Below are 19,556 nucleotides of genomic sequence, written 5' to 3' on the forward strand. Positions count from 1 at the left end.
AGGATAAAGGTATTTTATTTTTTTATTTTATTCAACACATTTGTATTTTATCTTTGGTTTATTCTCAAAATTCACATTTAGTGAGAATTTTTTCGTTAGCGAACTGTAGTGTCAAAATTTCCCACTGGGATCAAAGTTCGTTCTATTCCATTCTATTCTATAATCATTTTACTCGCGATAGAAGCATCCCGTCGATTTCGCTCTGACCTTTTATTTTCCACAAATCTTTCTTGTTTGATACCACAACAGACACAAAAGTAACTCCAAAGTTCTGTGTGATAAACTGTATTTCAAAGAAACGTGAACCCAGTGATTGAAACCCCTTTTTTAAGGCGTGTAGTATTTGGAAGCTTTTGGAAGTTTATTATTTTCCAATGGTTAAAAAAAAACGTGAGTCCTAAAGAACAATTTACAGTTCAACTCTTGGATGCTGCTGTCATGTGGAACTGATAAGGACACAAATAACTGATTGCTTATAAACCTAATTAGCACACAACAGGAGAAAGTAATGACGATGTATCGCCATAGAAAGCAGTGCGAACTTTATTTTTTTTTACAGTTATATACTCCAAGCATTGTTGTTTTGTTTTGTTTTTTTACATACATTCGAAAATACAAGTGTGTTCAGCTTGTGGGGAAAGTAAACCATTTCTTTTAGCATTGCCTCTTCAGAGTTCCTCTTTCATGCAAACATGTTCTCTGCAAAAATATGAACAGAGACACTTAAAAAAACAAACAAAGATGTGATTTAGCTTCACAAAGGGAGAAAAAGAGGAAAAGACACTTGGGGATCACACACACACACGCACACACACACGCACACACATACACACGCTCAAACCACCATTAGCAAAACGTCTGAATAAAAAAATATGTAAACTGTAGCCAGAGGCTGTGTGAGAGCAGCCTGGCTGATATGTAACTCCTGTGGCCTTTCATGAGTTCAAGTGTCCATCCAGAATCACTCCTCCATTAGCGCCCAGGCCTCTTCAGCTTTCATGTAGTACTGGTTAGCCAAGCGGCCTTTCATGGCCGCCATGGCGGCTTCTGCTGCTTCTGTAAACAGATCACCTGCAGGGACGGACGGTAAAGAGTCAGCGACATTATTTCCATGAATCAAAAACTCCCCAGGTTTTTGAGGGCAGGGCCAATAGAGCAGTACAGAAATGAGTTCCACAACCGAGCAGTAGGACAGTGTTGCTGTTGTTCGGCTCCCTCGTCTCAAAGTCAAATGGGATTTTTGCCCAACATTTTGGTCTAAGATATAAAAAAATGTTAGTTAATGCAGCACTAATGAATTACAAAGCATTTATGTAAGCTGTTTGTGGGTTGTTTTTATTTTTTACTCATTTATATCAGTTCCACCATCAGCCTGAACCATCTGGTAATTCTTAACAACGCTGCCATTTTCATTCACGGTACAAAAGTCCAGCATTTTGGTTGATAAAGTCCATTGTTGTCTTTGTCGTACATATTTTATAACCACATTTGATGCATTAAGTAGAGCAAAAAGAATCCAATAATATTTCAGCTGATTTATTGATAATTGGATTTTCCCACTGCCGAATGTCGATATCAGCCCCAAAACTCTGTATCTGTCAGGCCCTTCTATTTCCCTGAGTTTGGGTTGAAAGGATTCCATTTGAGTCATTCCAATACTGAGCGAGGTTAAAATGTAGTACAAGTACAGCGAGATGTGTATTACGGAGTCAGACCTGCTCTCTGTGGGTCTGCAGTGAGGTTGTAACCTCCCACTTGGTACATCTCTGCTTCTCTGGCCAATAGGAGGTAGCGAGGCTCGTCCTGCGTCCCGTCAAACTCACCCCCTTCGTCATAGTCGGTCATGTTCAACACGTTATCATACCAGTGTATGGCTTCTTCCCAGTCCTGTTTCCTGTATGTTGGGGGGAAAAAAAAAAGAAATGTTTAAATGTCTGGTAGAAGAAAAAAAAAAACTTCCTCGAAAAACAATGTGCTTCTTATTCCTCAGAGCAGCCCACAAATATTCCTCTAGGGGGCAGTGTTATCTTGACTTATGGACACGTTCCGTTTGTTTTAAGTTAGGTTGTTGTTGTTTTTGACACACTTTAAATGATAGAATGCAACTTCATGAAATTAAAAACTTGCCCTTCACCGACCTGTCAACTGGCAGATTGATTCCAGTATCAAAAGCTCTGGCCGTTGTGATCATTGAAAACCTGTCCCCAGCTTCAGCAGCCTGCAGCAGATACTTGAAACCTTTCATCCTGTTCCCTGCAGAGTCCTTCCAGCAACACGCGAATGTTAGAGTCGCATCAAAGTAAAAGAGAGGAGGAGGAGGAGGAGAGAAAATTAAAATGTGACGTACCTCCAGCTCCATGTCAGCCAGGATGTGATGGGGCAGCTGCAGACAGCACTGCCCCAACGCCACGATGGCTTCCAGCTCCCCGCACTGGGCAGCTCTCTCCAGGTGCATCATGGCTGAGTCCTGATCCCACGGCTCATCCTTCTCACAGAAACGACCCGCTTCGTGGTAGCGCACCATGGCCAAGTGGACCTGGAAACCACATCCTAGATGTTTATGAAATTAGGCTTAAAACTTACAACCTTGCATTACTTTATCACCAAGTTAAAGACATTTATGATTCGGATGAAAATTGTGATCTTTTTGTTCCAGTTTGTGTTGACGGGAGACGGTGTGTGGTGTAATGGATGCAATAACTGGCAACTATCAATATTATCTTAGTTTTTATAACTGACATTGAGACTACTGGTGTCCCACGGTGGTGCAGTGGTCAGCACTGCCGCCTCACAGCAAGAAGGTTTTGGGTTCCAGCCCCGGCTGGAGCGCCGGATCTTTCTGTGTGAGTCTCCATGTTCTCCCTGTTCCTGCATGGGTTCTCTCTGGTACTCCAGCTTCCTCCCACAGTCCAAAGACATCAAGAGGGGACGAGGCTGATTGATACTCTAAATTGACCGTAGGTGTGACTGTGAGTGTGAATGGTTGTCTGTCTGTATGTGTTGGCCCTGTGATGGACTGAAGGCGACCCTTAACAGGATAAGCAGTAGAAGACGGATGGTATCCCACTGGGGGAACGTCTTGGCATCACATTGTCCTAAACATTTATCACAATTTAAACGCAGAATACTAAATACTAGAAACCTGACTTTTCCCCCACTATTCAAGGTTGTTGTTGTTGTTTTTTTATTTCCCTGATCATCTTTCACATGATTTGTTGTCATGGTTTGGTGTTTATTTTCTCTGAATCTACGGCTGAAGTCTTGGCTCATTTAAACCTTAGAGGGCAGGTCACTGGGGTCTGTTTCTACTGTCTGGAAACTGGAGTTAAGGTCTTCTAACGGCAAGAGACGTAGTGGGAAGGTCCATATTTAGACATGCATCCACCACTCACGTCCACTGTGGCGGATGTATTGAATCAGTCGAAGGTGAAAATGTAATTTTTTTTCCCTGTTTCCTTGTCTTTTTAATCACTTGCTGCTCCTGTGCACTTTATAATGGGAATGTAGTTATGCAACTCTAATCATACCCAGCAGTATGAAGCTACAACTGGCTGATGATTAGCTTAGCATGAAGACTGTCAAAAGATAAAACCATACGCCCAAGAGCCCCTCCTGTTAAACTGTAATATCTGACTTCTGACACTCATCCAGGGACAGTTTGTATTCTTGTACGCCTCCACGCTGTTGGTCTTGTTTTCAGTTTTTCCCACATTCATGGAGGGGCATGTCTTCTTCGGCACGAACATCCATGCGTGGTCAAATGTCACCGTGATGTTTCTGGCCATAATTCAGGAGTTAATGTGCCAACTGTAAAGATTTAACGGCTTCTTCACACTACAGCATTTTTGCCCTGGTTTCCTACTACGGCAGCTGTTGGGAGTTCACAGACAAAAGCCCCAGATCAGAGACAAACAGCCACTCACAAAAGACACCTTTTAATATCTAGCAGGCTAAATATGTGGATCTATCAAAACTGTAGGAAGTTGTAAAACAACAACAACAACAACAACAAAAACAAGAAAGTGAGAAGGAAATTCCCGGATCTGCCACATGTGACGGTTTCTCCCTTCCTGAAGAGGATCGGCCTGACGGCATTAGCGTCATCCCGCTAACAGACAAAGTGCATACAACTGGGTGGTGTTCATTCTAGTTAATTACTTTAAACTCTCCTCTTTTCTGACCAGGTGTCTTTGTCGCTTTCCACTAATTGAAATACTGCATTTATTTCCAGTTTCCACGCTAATTTTATGAATCTAATCTTGATCCACACCCATTATCACCTTTATTTACATAAGCGTGTTGTGTTTCCTTAAACTGGCCCCACACCGCAGGAGTTTTAATACCCAGACTGATTATTAATCTGGTAGCCACGGGCAACTCTTGTTGCATTGAGGGCTACAATTTTGAGCCTTGCTTAGCAACACTGTTTGCCATGGTTCTGCCTGGAAAGTAGTGACACATGTTTGACATAAATGTGTAACCCCCCCCCCCCCCCACACACACACACACACACACACACACTGCCAGCACCAGCTTTGACTCTAAAACGCAAGAGGGCGAAATCGAGCCGAGTATCCTGCCCGGCAATACCTTGCCGAGAATGGACTGGCCGATCTTCTTCTGCATCAGAGTGTTGAGTCGCTCCACCTCAGTGGCCACACAGGAGGGTCGGTGGACATGAGCGCGAGAGGAGTGGTAGAAGCTCCATTTCTCCTCTGTCAGCTGAAGAGGAAGAAAGCAGCGAGGATAAAAGAGGAAGGAAGACAAGCAGGTGAGAATCTGTTCTTTTAAATATCCGGCCCATAAATCAAGAACAATTTACACTCAGGGATGAACCCCTCCAGATCCACGCTTCATCGGCTTTGAGCTCAGAGCTGGAGGAGTATATCTCTGCTGGACACACACACACACACACACACACGGGGAGAATCATTAGCGAGATGGCAAAACGGAGAGGCAGATGGCGTTCTGGATCCAAATTGTACCTTATTTGTTTTTGACTAGTTTCAATCAACTGAAAAAAAAAGCCAGAGTGCAAACGGACACATCCAGGACTGCTCAAATCATAAGCTGAGAGTCATGCGACTGTTTCAGCAGAGACGAAGCATTACTGCAGTCAGGCCTGGCTTTTGAGCCTTCCATGCTTATAATCACCCATTCGTTGTCAGGATGGTGTGAATTTAAGTTTGCAGAGACTCTTGGGGGAGCAACCATCTTCCTCTGGGAAAGGAACACAAAAAGCAGCAGGAATTAAGTTTAGACGAGGAGGTGGGGAAGGATTTTCACTGGTGGGCAAGAGGTGGGGTGTGGGAGGGGTGGGTGGGGGACAAGGTGAGCAAAGAACAGGGAGATTAAAGAAGGCTGTATGACCACAGCGAAGGTGATTATGATGACGTTCACACACTGTTGTCTCTATGTCTGTTTACCCGTCTGACACTGTCCTCATCCGACTCAGAATAATGTCTTTGGTAGCGGTGATGAGCCTACGTGATGATACAATATTCGTTATAAGAGCTTCTGTTCTTAAATCGATCTGCTTGAAGAAGAAATGTTAACTCACTGATTCAAAAAGACAAATTAGAGCAAAATACACCATAACAAGTCTAACGTGTTAGCATTGGGTAAGTCTGCTAAAAGTCCCCCAAAATCTAGATAAATGGAATATTTATGTCAAACATCAGCTCAAAATAGGACTACAATTCAAAACATATATTGTTTTGCCAGTTGGTAAGAAGTCTTAAAATACCTTCCTTTGCCATTGTTTAATTGAGGAAGGGGTGTGTTACGTCGATATTTAACGTTCCTCCGTTCCCTGCTGGGAAAAATATGTCCTGGAAATGTTCCGACTGAGCAGATGTAAATGTAAGAGAGGTTAAATTTACCCCGTCCACATGGTCGTTCGGGTCGCCCTCACTCCTCCTCTCGCTGGGGTAGCCGCTGTCCCCGCCGCTCTCAGATTCCTGCAGACAGAAAGTCTGAGCAATTACTGGTGGCGAGACTGTAGCCCAGGACTGGGTCTCCCCCGGCATTCACAGCGGGACTTTGTCACAGATTTATCTGAATTTCATCTGACCATACCGGAAGATTCAGACCAGTCACCTGACATCAAGACAAACCCAGCACTGGCCAAGTATTACCAGTATGTGCTGGTCACTTTTCTATCAAAGCCACTTTGCTTGTTGTTCTCTTTTATTTCTTGAACTTCCTGTTTCTGCCTCAGTGTGTGGTGAATGTAGGGGGGGGGGGGGGTTCAGTTGAAATACTTCACTTTGTACCTTTGAGATACTTCAAGGTCTCTTTCACACGTATCGTTTGGTGGACTCCGGATTTAGTCCAGTTTGCTTTCACCTAACACTGTAAACAAATGTCACGTGGAGGCCTGCTGGAATTCCATAGGTACGCCATCTTTAATGAGTCCTGACTTTAAGGGACCAGGGTCCAGGGGAAATTTCTCTCGTGTAAATTTGGTTTGGATCTCAATGAAAAGTCTGCATATCGGGACCAAAGGCGGCAGGTGTGGAGGAGCCTTACAGTTTCCTCCATCGCGTAGGGGCTCAGCAGAGCAGCAACCGGATTCTGCGCCGGCCCATTCTGTTTCTCTCTGGTTTCTCTCCACTGCTAATTAGTAGGTTACTGGTGTTTACATCGCCTTTCAAAAATGGCGCTCACTGGTGCTGTCTAATGGCCGTTGCTTGCGGTTCCTATCGTGATGATAAAGTTCCTAAAAACAAGGTTCCCTGTAAAGACACGCAAACAAGTGGGTACTTTATCCAACAGTCCTGGCCTGAAAGCCCCTCTCGTGAACCTGGCAATGTGAATATTTTAACGTCTGACGACTTGTAAACTCAACTTCAACAACGTGGTTAATTACACTCAGCATCTCTGCTCCTCCTTTTCACTGCTCACCTTGTGTTCACCGGTGTTGTTGTTGTTGAGTCGTTCTTGCTCGTACATTCCTGCGAAACTTAACCCTGTGAAAACAAGAACAAACGTGCAACATCATCCTCCAAGTGGGTGACGCGCCGTATGACAGACGAGCGACGTCTTCTTTCACGTACCGACAGGGGACTTGCCTACGGATCCAGGTGCGACTAGGGGGGAGCAGGGGACCGAGTCCATGTCACTCATGCTCTCGTCGGCAGACGACGTCTCAGACAGGCGGGAAAACAGCGGAGGAGCGCGGCTGCCAGACGTGGTGCGAACACGAGGAGAACCGCAGGGTTCCTCGCAGCCCCTAAGCATGGTCTGGGCCGACTTCTACATTAAAGACATCACGGGTAAACATAAAGATGGAGAACATAACTGTAAGAAAGAGAATGGGTTCCAGTACATATATCAAATTGATAATGTTATATGATTTAGGAAACGCTACAGTCATAATAAGCATATTTGACATTTGCAGAATGTTTAAGATTAAGAGTTTCTTTTTTTAAAACAGAAAATAAAAACCTCATTTATAAGACGCAATGAAATGCAACACATTTTATTCCTGATTTCTTGGTATTTGTTCAACCTTCAGAATCGCCAGTTAAATATATGTATATATATATATATATTCTGATACCTTTAAACTAGAATGGTACTTAGAGACCACTTGATACCGTCATGTACGTTTGGATACGATTCCAAAAGAATTAGAAATGTCCTCAATGAACACACCTGCTTTTTTCCATAAAGTTACCATGTGATTTTTTCCCCAAAAAACGAATGAAAATACACATAATCAGATAAAACAAATGTGTTGAATAACGTGAGAAAAGAAAATCTTAGATCGATCCCAGAATTTGATGGGTTTTTTTCTGGCCCGTGCTCCACTTCCACACTAAATGATCTGTGCGTGGTCCTGCTGGCGGACAATGACAACATCTTTGGTGGAGATAATTACAAGGAGTTTGTTGGTGCCGTCCAGCTGACACTTCTCTGCGGGGGAGAGGTCGAAAGGTGTCAGGCCCATACACTTGCAGATCTTGTTGCACAGGTGGGAGTGGAAGAACAGCGCCATGCCTCGCACACCTGCAAGACGGACGGAACCGAGATGTTACGTTTGTCTTCTGAGTCGTTTCTAACTCACAGCAGTTTGGTTTAATCCGTCAGAAGAGAAAGATACCCAGGTTTCCATCACCAAAGTCTGTGCCCTTGTCTGTGTGGATCTGGGGGTCAGTGTAGAGGTCACCGACCCCCTGGATGTCCACCACGATCAGCTGGTGGCCTGAACGCTCGAAGGTGAAGTGGCTAAAGGCCTGGCAGATAGAAAGAGGATTCATGAAGAAGGTTAGAGTGTGAATATGAGCCAACATGCACTGCTAGCTCAGCTCAGCTCAGCTCAGCTCACCTGTGGGGTGAGTCTGATGTTGTCGTCCCTCACAAAACCTGAGTTGGAGTTGTATTTGATGTACTTGCCCTCGATGTAATGTTCCAGGTGGAAGAGAGGTTTACCTGGCCTGTCGGTCATCTCCACCACACACATCTGCATGATGTCCACCTGAGAGGATTCACACACGCGGGATTAACAACAGATGAGCAGCTTTTATTCCACAGCGAAGCCTGGAGCAGCAAACCTGGGGTGGAGGCCATGAACGACGTGACGCAGCAGGAAGAGTTACTCAATGATTCAAACCAGTTTATTGGTCAGATATACCAAAAAAAAAAAAAAAATGTAATTTTTATGTAGATACAAATTTATATAAAATCATGGACAAAATATTTGAATGGCAATTAAAAGCATGTCAGTTCTTTTCTGTTGGCTGTGAGTTGGCAGGGTATTTGGGATTTAGATTCTAATGTAAACGGATAAAACACTGAAACAAAAATGAAAAAAAAGTCGTAACGTTTGTTTTAGTGCTGATGCAGAAAAAAAAAAAAAAAAGAATAAACATCATTCCGTGATCAGGATAAAAGAGGATTAAAGGGTTGTGTGTTTCTGCTGCCGGTTTGTCTGCACATTCGTCTGATAGCAGGATTACTTGTGTTTATCTGATTTTTTTTCCCCCTTCTCATGCTTCATTACAACCGTAAATTTACTGTTTGAGCAGCTTTAGCTACTCGTCCCTTTCCCTATAGTCCCAACGTTAAAGAAGAGCGCAGCAGTTTCGCTTTCACACGATTAGTTAACCGGTCCAACACACGTAAGGTCATCTTTAAATCTTAACTTCTCATACGGCTCCTTGTCGATCGATAATCCAGCGTCTGACCAAACATTACGGAGAAAGAGGTTTTTTGTTTGTTTGTTTCTCGCCTCTAACACAGACCTGGTGTGCCTGGATGTAAAACTGCAAAAAAAAAAACAAAAGCTGTTCAAACCGCGGTGCTACAACAACAACATTGGAAATACACACTGATGCTTCTGGAATCATAAATTAATTGCATAAACATGTTACATCTAATTATATATAAAGCGCAGGGACCAAACCCGTAGCCAACTTTAAAGCTTAAACATTCCAAAACTAATAGTTCTGGAATTTTATTTGAGTATTTTTTTTTTACATGCAGGATTTCTGAATGTAATGGAGTATTTTTCCCATTGCGGTATTGTTACTTCAAGAACCGAATACTGTCTGAGATCGAATGAGCATCTTTGTACCTGTTTGGGGGGCCTGTGGCGGTTGTACTCTTCTCCCCAGAGTTTGGCCTCCATCTGAAGCCTGACATCCTCAAAGTAGACGTTTCTGTCCACCGTCTCCATGTAACGCTTGGCCACATAGTTGGAGGCCGACTTCCAGTTGCTGCTGTGTGAGAAGTTAGACAACTTCTTCCTGAAAAGAAACAAAAGTTAAATGGCACAATGCAGCATTTTAGGTTTTACTTGTAGCACAAGACTTCAATAGTTTCTATCAGCTAGGATATCAAAAAACATCCACCTGCAAGAAAACATACGAAGACTCGGAAAACTTTTATTTGATGGCAGAAAATCATCTTGGATCAGCATAACTCAGACAGAACAAAAATATACTGTATATTTCACCAAGAAAAGAATAAATTATGCGGTACACAAGGCCCAAAGAGACGAAAACACAGGGTGCAAGTGCATGTGCAAAGAGCATATAACAAAGTGCTTTACCCTGGTTTCACTGTTTGTTTGACAAGTTTACAGCACTGGGAATGAGGGAGTGCCGGGAAATGTTTTATCTGACCGATGAGAATTTACAGCTGGAGGCTTGATAAGTGAGTCTGGGTCGTACCATTTCAAACAACAACTTCCAAGAGATCAAGTTCAACCAGGGTGTGACGTTGAAAATGAGAACAGGTCCATTGTGTGATACAAAGTCTCTTTCCTGGCATTGCCGAGTTAATATGTGAGGAGAGAGACAGACAGGAGGCTCTTAAAGAGGTAGTTCACCCCCAACCCCCCCCCAAAAAGAAAAACCCACCATTATCTACTCACCTTCAAACCAATGGAAGATCAGGTGAAATCCACAAAACACTGCTCACATGAAAGGGTGTTGCAGTGATATCCCAACAAAAAATTCATAATAAAAACCATCAAATGCAACCCAAGTGTTCACCATCAGCATGAGGGCAAGCAGGTAATGACTGAATTTTCATTTTAAGCTGAACCGTCTCTTTAAACGCCCCTTAAACTACCTGCCCAACTCAGGGCTTTAAAGAGAGGGTGGGTGTAATCATGTGTCCCCTTCCCCCCAAACAACACAACTCCTTTGTCTCTGTAAAGGCATTTTTGTTGATAGCATCAAACCGGAGTACCTTTCAAACAAAGGGACTGCTTTGAGCACACAAAAAGACGTCCAACAGTAAAAATAAGCCACCTTTTCAGAACTTGTCTGGGCTCGTAGGCGGATCTGTTTTCCTCCTCCAGGTTTTGCCGGAGTGGAAAATGTCCGAGACAAAGAAGCAGCACAAGGGGATGCTTTTCTACAGTCACCACATAAAAGAGGATTAAACATTAACAATCGCACCATTATTCCTGTTCTCTTTCATTCTGCAGTGTCATGTCAACGCTACAGAGCCATGGATCCGTGCCAACATGTTTCCCAAGCGAGGGAATCGATAATCCTCCTGAATCAATATGAGGCCCCACTGACGCAGTGGAAAACATTACAGCGCCTGGTTAGCGTCTCTCTCTCTCTCTCTGGAGCATCTCTGGCACCACTGACGCCGTCATCACTGAGCCTTCTGGATCCGAGTCAGAAATGTAAAGAATGTGGACCTGCAGCACTAGTAGGCCAGAGTCTAGGAGGAGGGCCCTAATGTTTTGTTTACGCCGCGACCACAACCGTCTCCCACCAGAACACGAGGGCAATAACCGCATGAGAACAGATGAAAATAGAAGAGAAGAACTTACGTTCGGAAGCATTCCCTCATGGCTCCTTTCCCAAACGGCTGTGAGAAACCAGAAATAAGACCTAAATATTAGCAAAAAAATCTTATGGCGATATTTTCTATAACTGACAGTGACGAAAACTGCAATACTACTGACACCATCTACACATTGTGATCAATTATGACATTTTTGACCTCTGTTACCCCTTTAAATATAACCTGGGCTCCATTGTCTGGTCTGCTTGCATACACTTTGTATCAAAGCTACTTCTGACTCTCTTTTGAGCCACTGGGTTTTATATGTTACCTGTAATCAGAAAACCAATGTGAGATGGAAACCAAATTCTTTTACTGCAGCGTGAACATATTTTCAGCACCTGTGCAGCCATCTTGATGTGCACCTGGTCTTGGGCCCACTCTCCAGTGATGGCGTTATACCTGCAAAGAGTTGCGACGACTTAAAATAGGGTTCGATATAAAGATTCAACGAAAATCCCAAATAAATAAAAGCCAGAATTAAGGACGCGCACGGCCATGGAGTTTATGTTCTGTCTTCTTGATCTGAAACAGAGCTGGAATTCTTCGTCTGTCCAAGTGTGTTTCTAAAATATTCCAGATGGAAGTAAACAGTGTGAGATTTGTGATTTAGACGAGTGGAAAGTGAGTCCCCACGTTTTTGGTTTTTTTTCTTTTGTATCGTAAAACTGTGATGATTTAAGAGAGAGATTCATACCAGGTTTATCAAATATTCTGTTGTCCAGATGAGCAAAAGGAGCAAAAGAGACTTTCTTTCTCGTGATGAATCGGTGAACAGACTGAGTGGAGAGCACATTCCACCCCCTGAGTGAACTTGGCCAAACGCAATGTCAAGATTTTATGTTTAAAAAAAAACAACAACAATTTTTTCTTTGGCCTGTGCTACATCCCTCAGCGTCAAAACTTTTGCATAATCCTGCTAAAAGCACTGAGAACATTATCTCCCTGACTGAGGTAAATATCGGAAATAATCAGTTTAAGACATTTATGAAGCCAAATCTTCTTAAATTACTTTTTTTTTTGTTGTCTTTTCTATCTAAAAATGTAATGTGACATTTCGCAGAATATCTGAAAATGTCATGTAAGGCTCTATGGAATCCTGGTAGTCATTTTCTCTAATTTTGACGTTTTATAGACTTCACATCGACCCAGTTGACTACAAAATAAAAACAACTGACATCTTCCGTATTTACAGCACCACATTTCAAAAATGATCATGAGTTCAAGTGTAAAACAAGGTGTAAGACTTTCATGAGCCCTGTGACTCCACCACGTGTGAAGAAATTAGCGTTTGTAGTCGCATTTCAACCATTGGACTACAAATCCCTGACGCTGGACACTCTGCAACACGGAACCCAATGTGTCTCTGCAGCTTCTATGTCCCACAATAAATCTTTTACAGGTCTTATGATGGGCGGCACGGGGGTGCAGTGGTCAGCGCTGTCGCCTCACAGCAAGAAGGTTCTGGGTTCGAGCCCCAGCTGGACCACAGGGTCTTTCTGTGTGAGTCTCCATGTTCTCCCTGTTCCTGTGTGGGTTCTCTCTGGTACTCCAGCTTCCTCCCACAGTCCAAAGACATCAAGAGGGGACGAGGCTGATGGATACTCTAAATTGACCGTAGGTGTGACTGTGAGTGTGAATGGTTGTCTGTCTCTATGTGTTGGCCCTGTGATGGACTGGTGACCTGTCCAGGGGGAACCCTGCATCTCGCCTGAAGGCTGCTGGGATCGACAGGCTCCGCCCCCCATGACCCTTAACAGGATAAGAGGTAGAAAATGGATGGATGGGTCTTATGATGAACTAATAAAAGAGCACATGAATTTCACAGTCTCTCTGCTTTCGGTGTGGGAGCTTCAAGTTCCTATCACAGCGCCACGCAAGGCATTCAGTTTCCTTTGTGCTGCGAAAGAAAAAAGAAAAACAAAAAACGAGAGAAGAAAGAAGCAGAGGTTGTGTGGGTTGTAGGAGTTTCTCTCAAGATCGGGTGTTTAGCTCTCTTCTACTGAAGTTTAATCAAGGATAAGGATGCAAGCTCTAGGTTAAAATAGAAGGAATGAAGCTGGGGAAGACACAAGGTGATACATGTTTGTGTACACGCAGTCAGTCTGGGTCAGTGTGTCTGTGTGAGTTCATGAATGATTCATGTACGGCAGATGCAGCTGCAAGTCTTCAAAGCTAAGTTGTACTGAACTACAAGCTTTCTTTCTTTCTCTCTTTGTGTAATTCTGTCTTTCTTTCTTTCGTCCTCCCCATACAAGGGGTAGCGCTCTATTCCACACTGCAACGTTTGCTCTTTTCTGCTCAACAAATCACTCCAGCCCTGGAACACAGTGTACTGGGACTTAGATTTAGTTCATACTACAGGGGGGCATAAGAGAGAGGGAGAAGGAGTGAGGTTACATGTGGGTAAAATTAGCAAATGAAAAAGAGAGCACGGGGGTAAATGCAGGCCTGGACAGTCCCTCCTGTTTTTGCAGTCAAGTCCAAAACCTGGATGTTATGTAACAGGCCTTGAGCGCACACACAGCTAAGGGAATTCTTTCTCCTCCTGCTTTTGGCTTTTACCCATTCAATTGTGTGGCTGCTTTAAAATGTCTGGAGTCAAGGAGAGGTAACCTGAGCTATCAGAGCTCTGGACGGATGCAGGTTGGTCTCATTCTAATGGCATTTTAGCCATTAACTGGGAAAAAAAAAAAACAAAGAAGAAAAGAGAAAGAGAAAGAAGGTTTGCTCATGAAAGGTCGAGTCGAAGGAAATGATCACGTCCACCCCTAAATCTGCTGTCACAGTGCCCAAAATGAGTTCTCCTGGTGGAGACGAATCATATGCATAATGTGAGTTAATTACAATTAAAAAAAAGAAGATAGTAGCAGTGATAGATAGATTTCCCCTAACACTAAAGCTCCCAACACCTCCACAGAGCCTTTTTTTTTTTAAGAATGTTTTCAGCTCCCTTTTTTCTTTTTTGCTTTTACGGTCGCAAGGTCTGGTTTTGGTTCACTGTTCTCATCAAAATTGTCTCTAGATGCAGTAACTGAGAGCAGAAAACGTCTAAAAAGCCCCTGGTACGCCACCTGCCCCCGCACTGAACAGCAGACAAACGCCACATCAGCGCCACACAGCCGGAGTGAGCAGCACGGGTGCGTCTGGAAAACACTTTCATTTCCCTCATTTTATGAAAAAGATATACTTTTTTTTGTTCAATCGAAGCTCCTTATTATCTCTCTTTTTTGTCTTCCCTCGAGTGAACTCATACATTTGAACTCTTATTTCTATGTTAGTCTTTGAAACATTTTATCACTGATGACTGTGCAGCATTTAGCAGCTTAAGCGTCTGATATTTCTCTCAGGGGTTGGAGGTGGAGCCCAAAAACAGGGCTAAAAGAAGAATCCACGCTGCCATTAAAACAAATGACTCAAAATGCACATATTTCTATGGGTATATAAATGAGCAGCTGTTTGCTAATACGTTGGCCATGTCATATTTAAGGGATTATGCTCATTTTATGTCTAGCTTGCCCCGGCAAGTGAATGAAACATAAATCAAACAAGCTTGTGTAAAACCCAAACTCTCAGTGGGAATGACATTCATTTTGTGACGCTGTAACACTGGAAATATTCTCACAAAAAGGGGAGACTCCTACCTGTAGCGCACACACGGCTCCGTCTCGATGTCCTCCAGGTGGAACTGCGCCCAGGGGTCAGGCATGGCTTTTGCCTTTTCGATCGCATGCTTCCACGTTTGCTGTCATGGTGAAGAAATACATCTTATTGACTCGCAGGGTTTTATTCAGATGAAGTTGGTTTCCACAACAGGTCGGCGAAAACTCAAAGAGGAAAGAAGAGAGAGCATTCAAAGCAACATTTAACACAAGTATGCATTTCTGTATTAACTGCATTTATTGTACTTTCTCAGTAAGTTTAATCAGTTTGGTGCTGTTTGACGTTTTGAATGTTATCAGCTTGTGGCTTCAGAAACCATAAAAAAAAAAAAAATCTGTTCTTTAAAAATGAGACACCCCAATCTAAACTGGAGCTGCTGGACGATCGTTAACGTTATAAGAGCAAGCAAAACAGGAGGAAATGAAAGCTGAGGAGGAGGGAAGACAAAACTTCAGACCAGCAAGAACATACAGTCAATAAAGAGTGGATATCAGGTGAGACGGATAAAACGAATGGAAGCGGAAGAATCAAGTGGAGAATGGCTGATCACACCGGGACGTTTCTTTGACAACAGCAGCTGTGCTATTTTAAGAAAATAACTTTCTTGGTAGGAGCCCTGAACCATATGTAAGTAGTCATCTAAACTTGTCCCCAGTAACCTGATCCCAAAACCATCCTGTGTCTCCCTCCCTGCCCAGTGGGAAGCCAAGCGGCCATCTTCACATGTAGAGTGAAGGATTTACATGTAAAGAGGTATGAAGGGTCGTGTCTTTATCCTGCAAGAGCGCGTGAAAGACTCGTGACAAGACTGACAGGATCAAGTGATAGAGACCGAAGCGGCTCTGAAATACACTGATGTAGTTGTTGTTTTCAGGTTAGGCTGCCTTCTGAAACTCATACGGAAGAAGCAGCATCTTAAAGCAAAGCCTCCAAAGCCTGACTTGAACATTTCTAGTGTTAATTAAAGCGGGAGGAACCACTGATTAGGGATAAATGCACTTCAAAAATCTCAAACTCTTGAGTGAAATACACTTCTTCAACATCCTCCCGAGAGCCAGACAAAAAAGATCCCTGCTCTGCGCGCAGTAGGGAGCAGCTGAGTGCTAGTTAGCTTAGCGCAGTGATGGTAGTGGCGGGGAAATGTTAGCATACCTCTGTCAAAAGTCAGCAAATATACTTTTACCCAAAATGATCGTTGGCTGCATTGATCTTACTAGGGTTATAGTTGTAGAACTACTGTCCTGACTGGGTGTAGGGATTTGACGCAGCGCCTCAACAGCGTCGCCGGGGCTTCAGCCAACTAAGCTAAACATTTGTTGATGCTGCTACCAATCATGGCTGATTTTGTAAGAGCAGACGAGGCTGATCACACCTGGACAAACCAACATCCTGAAACTGATCTACTTGACAATTTTTGATAAAGGTATGCTAACACTTCCCATCCACTACCATGCATTGCGCTAAGCTAACTAGCAGGGTTCAGTGGGTCAGAAGGGTATCCATCTTCTTGTCTGGCTCTTGGGAAGACGACAGAAAAGCATATTTCTAAAAAGAGAAAAGGATGGTTATGGATTATAAATCATAAAAACTTAAATTCTCAACAGATTAGAGGAGGTGGAAGGTATGCGATTGCAAAAGTAAAAACATTGGAAGTGAAGGAAAGGACAACAAATTCGAGAGTAAAGTGAAGGGAACAGGAGGCTTAGATGGTTAAAAGGGAGAGAAGTAACTTGATCTGGAACATACCCGTGCGCTCTCAGACAAAACCTTGTACGACCGAGGTTCTGCCTCTTTTTCATTTTCATTCTATGTAGAGAAGTGAAGAAAACCAACAGCTTTTTATCAGCAAAGAACATCGTCTCATGATTAACATTTAGACACTGTAAACAAACAACAAAGACACAGTTATTCAGCAGCTCCGTGGCCTGACGCTGATCCAGGGAGGGTTGAATCAAGGACGGCCGGGCTTGATTGAGATGAGAGGTGGATCATCATCAAGTATCAGCAACCAAGTCCAGTTGCCCCTGATTCAACCGTCCTGGGATGACGGAGAACCTTCACCTGACAAGGGGCACTGAGAGACGGAACTGAAAACCTCTATGGGGAACTTCCTGTTCTTGAGCGAGCCAAGTGGCTGAGCTACTTCAATAAACAGACATTCAGTACGTGAGTGCCCGCATACACAGAGATTTCTAACGGTGCACAACACACTTCTGCTGCTTCACTTTGCATGACTGCACACACAGATATTCTACCTCACGCGTTGCTTTTGTGTAGTATTTGTACTTCATTCCTTTCAGACATGCTTGTTGAACAGTCCTAACAGAGTAAAGAAATGGAGCTTTTCTGACTCACACCTAAGTACATTTGTATTTTGTTTAATTATTTTAGTAATGTGGACGCAAGATAATAACTTGTTTGCACAGGGTACATGTACTTTCCAAAATGTTTAAATAACGACAGTGTACCTTAGCCTGTTGGCACTCGGGATGTTTTCATTCCAGGAGTTTGTTTGCTTTGGTCTAAACTGATGAGTTTGCAAACTTGGGAGTGTTTCTTTTACACGTATGTGTGTATTACGACATCAATATCTAAACCTAACATGTATAAATATATATAATATATGTATATATTAAACTCACAGATCTGAGCTTGTCTGCTTGTGCTCTTTTTTTTTTTTTGTTTTAACATGATGGATTCAAGAGGAACTTAGTCAGACTTCTTGTGAACGATGACTGTAATTTTCTGAACTGATCCCAGACTTCCTGCTGTCAGCTCTGCGCACCTACTTTTTAATGATTTCATGAACATGTATGTGTATAAATCCGTATCACAGTCATCACAAAAAGAGAAAGACACATATAGTTTACGTAGTCTTTGTGTTTCATCCTCTTTGAGTACAGTCAGTATTGTGTATTTTGGGTCCCTCTGTTCTATAATATCTTTACTGAATCTTCATCTGTTTTTTTTTTGTTTTTTTTAAATTATTCCACTAATAACTCCCTTCAATTCCCAACTGTACTTTTGAGCTGCTATTATCTGAGAGAGATCCATTAATTTTTATCTTCTTTTTTTTAACCTTGGTTGTGCTTTGTTTATGCCACAAAACGGATCCCAATCCACATGAAAGTATCTCTATATTAATTTATTTGGAGGAGTACAGAGGTTCCTCATATGTTATTAACTTATTATATCTTATTTTGTTTTTAGCACTTCATTCAGGTTACATCGGATTTGGGTTTGTTTGGTTCTGAAAGTGAATTTAGTTTTTCCTCCCATGCCTGCTGCTACACTTCAGACACTCCGCAACATCCAAACAGCTCCGGTTCTCACCTGCTGATCCTTTTCACCTCCCCGTCATTCCTAGTAACACCTAACATCCTCCTGTTACCGGGGCAACAACTCACCCTGTATGTGAAGCTGCTCTTTGGAAGGGAGTTTGACAGCTGGCGGGGGCTAACCAGATTCTTCAAGTAGTGACAGATCTCTCTGGCCGAGTCATCCAGGATGGGACAGATGAAGTTCTCCTCGTCATCGTCATCATCGTCGCTGGCGTTGGCGTCGCTGAGTGAAGATCCCCGCTGGTTGGGAGCGCTTCGTTGCACACAGGGTCTCTTAGCGCTGCCCTCCTCCTCCATGCAGAACATCAGTTCATCCTCCATTATGTCTGACAAGAAAGACATCTCAGCTGTCAACTGTAAACCTCTGCAGCTTAACAGAGAAAGAATACTTTATTCATCCCACACAGGGGAAATCTAAATAGTTTCAGCAACAATTATAGAGGGAAGAAGAAAGGATCGTATAAATTTAAAGAAATAAACAAAATCCACAATAAATAAACATTAACATTTATATCGGGCAATTTACAAAAAATATTCACAAGAAGTATGAAAAATAGGAATGTGTTATTGCACCATTAATTGCACATTACTGAATGCCACATCTAAAGAAAAAAGACAAAAAGAAAGTATTTATCAGCCGTAGCATCACATGTCCATCAAAGTTCATATTTACATGTGGTGACACATCCAAAAGAATTTCAGCACACTGCAGCCATGTTGACAAGTGACAGTGTGTGTGTGTGTGTGTGTGTGTGTGTGTGTGTGTGTGTGTGTGTGTGTGTATGTGTGTGTGTAACTGCCAGCTGGCAGGAATCTACACAAGCACTCTGCACATTTTTCCTACACTGCTGTTGGAAGCCATTGAAATGTTACACTCTATTGCATTACAAAGTGTTGCATCTGAACTCCACCCAAAAACAATCAGCTTCGTGTTTGCGACCTGCTTTACCTGCACGTAAAGAATAACAACCAACCTCGTGGCACACCTTCAGTTACTTTATCTCGGCAGGCTGTGACAGTGTAATCCTCGGTCTCCTTCCGTCCCACACTTTCCGCTGACGAACCAAGCAGCGGGTTTTCTTGCTCTTCAAACTCTCCTCCTGGACCAGACGGAGTCCTGGTCCTCCAGTGGGTCCTGCAGGTCCGGGGATGTGCCTCGGCACGGGCTGTTCTTCAAGCAACAGTCCACCACAGCGACTTGCACCCTCCGCACGTACTACATTGGTTTCAAGATAGCCA

General features: G+C 43.1%; 1 protein-coding gene across 3 annotated transcripts; it reads right to left on the bottom strand.

The window, feature by feature from the left end:
• Positions 1-493: 493 nt before the first annotated feature.
• Positions 494-19,549, bottom strand: eef2k (eukaryotic elongation factor 2 kinase). 3 transcript variants are annotated; one of them, XM_086194805.1, is made up of 19 exons: positions 19,304-19,549; positions 18,384-18,643; positions 16,723-16,782; positions 14,958-15,058; positions 11,655-11,715; positions 11,300-11,337; positions 9,581-9,752; positions 8,333-8,482; positions 8,108-8,240; positions 7,886-8,013; positions 7,059-7,257; positions 6,907-6,971; positions 5,883-5,960; positions 5,427-5,483; positions 4,591-4,722; positions 2,348-2,536; positions 2,139-2,263; positions 1,716-1,894; positions 494-1,071 (listed from the first exon to the last, which is right to left on the bottom strand). In XM_086194805.1, the coding sequence occupies exons 2-19, from the start codon at positions 18,636-18,638 to the stop codon at positions 962-964; spliced, it is 2,232 nt and encodes a 743-aa protein (XP_086050931.1). In that variant the 5' UTR covers positions 18,639-18,643; positions 19,304-19,549; the 3' UTR covers positions 494-961. The 3 variants fall into 3 exon arrangements, with proteins under 3 accessions (XP_086050931.1, XP_086050930.1, XP_086050932.1); XM_086194804.1 differs by having other exon boundaries at positions 19,292-19,549; XM_086194806.1 differs by lacking the exon at positions 5,427-5,483 and having other exon boundaries at positions 19,292-19,549.
• Between the last annotated feature and the right edge of the window lie 7 nt (positions 19,550-19,556).

This window comes from Aulostomus chinensis, chromosome 23 (genome assembly GCF_037954235.1).
Source record: "Aulostomus chinensis isolate RoL2024-O1b breed Wild chromosome 23, RoL_Achi_v1.0, whole genome shotgun sequence".
Classification (NCBI taxonomy): Eukaryota; Metazoa; Chordata; class Actinopteri; order Syngnathiformes; family Aulostomidae; genus Aulostomus; species Aulostomus chinensis.

Excerpts from the sequence above, each read along its gene's own strand:
- eef2k (XM_086194805.1), bottom strand. The coding sequence starts at position 18,638 with ATGGAGGATGAACTGATGTTCTGCATGGAGGAGGAGGGCAGCGCTAAG. Across the intron at positions 5,961-6,906 it reads ACAACACCGGTGAACACAAG|GAATCTGAGAGCGGCGGGGA; the intron begins GTGAGCAGTGAA and ends TTCTGTCTGCAG. Across the intron at positions 2,264-2,347 it reads TGGCTGACATGGAGCTGGAG|GACTCTGCAGGGAACAGGAT; the intron begins GTACGTCACATT and ends TGTTGCTGGAAG.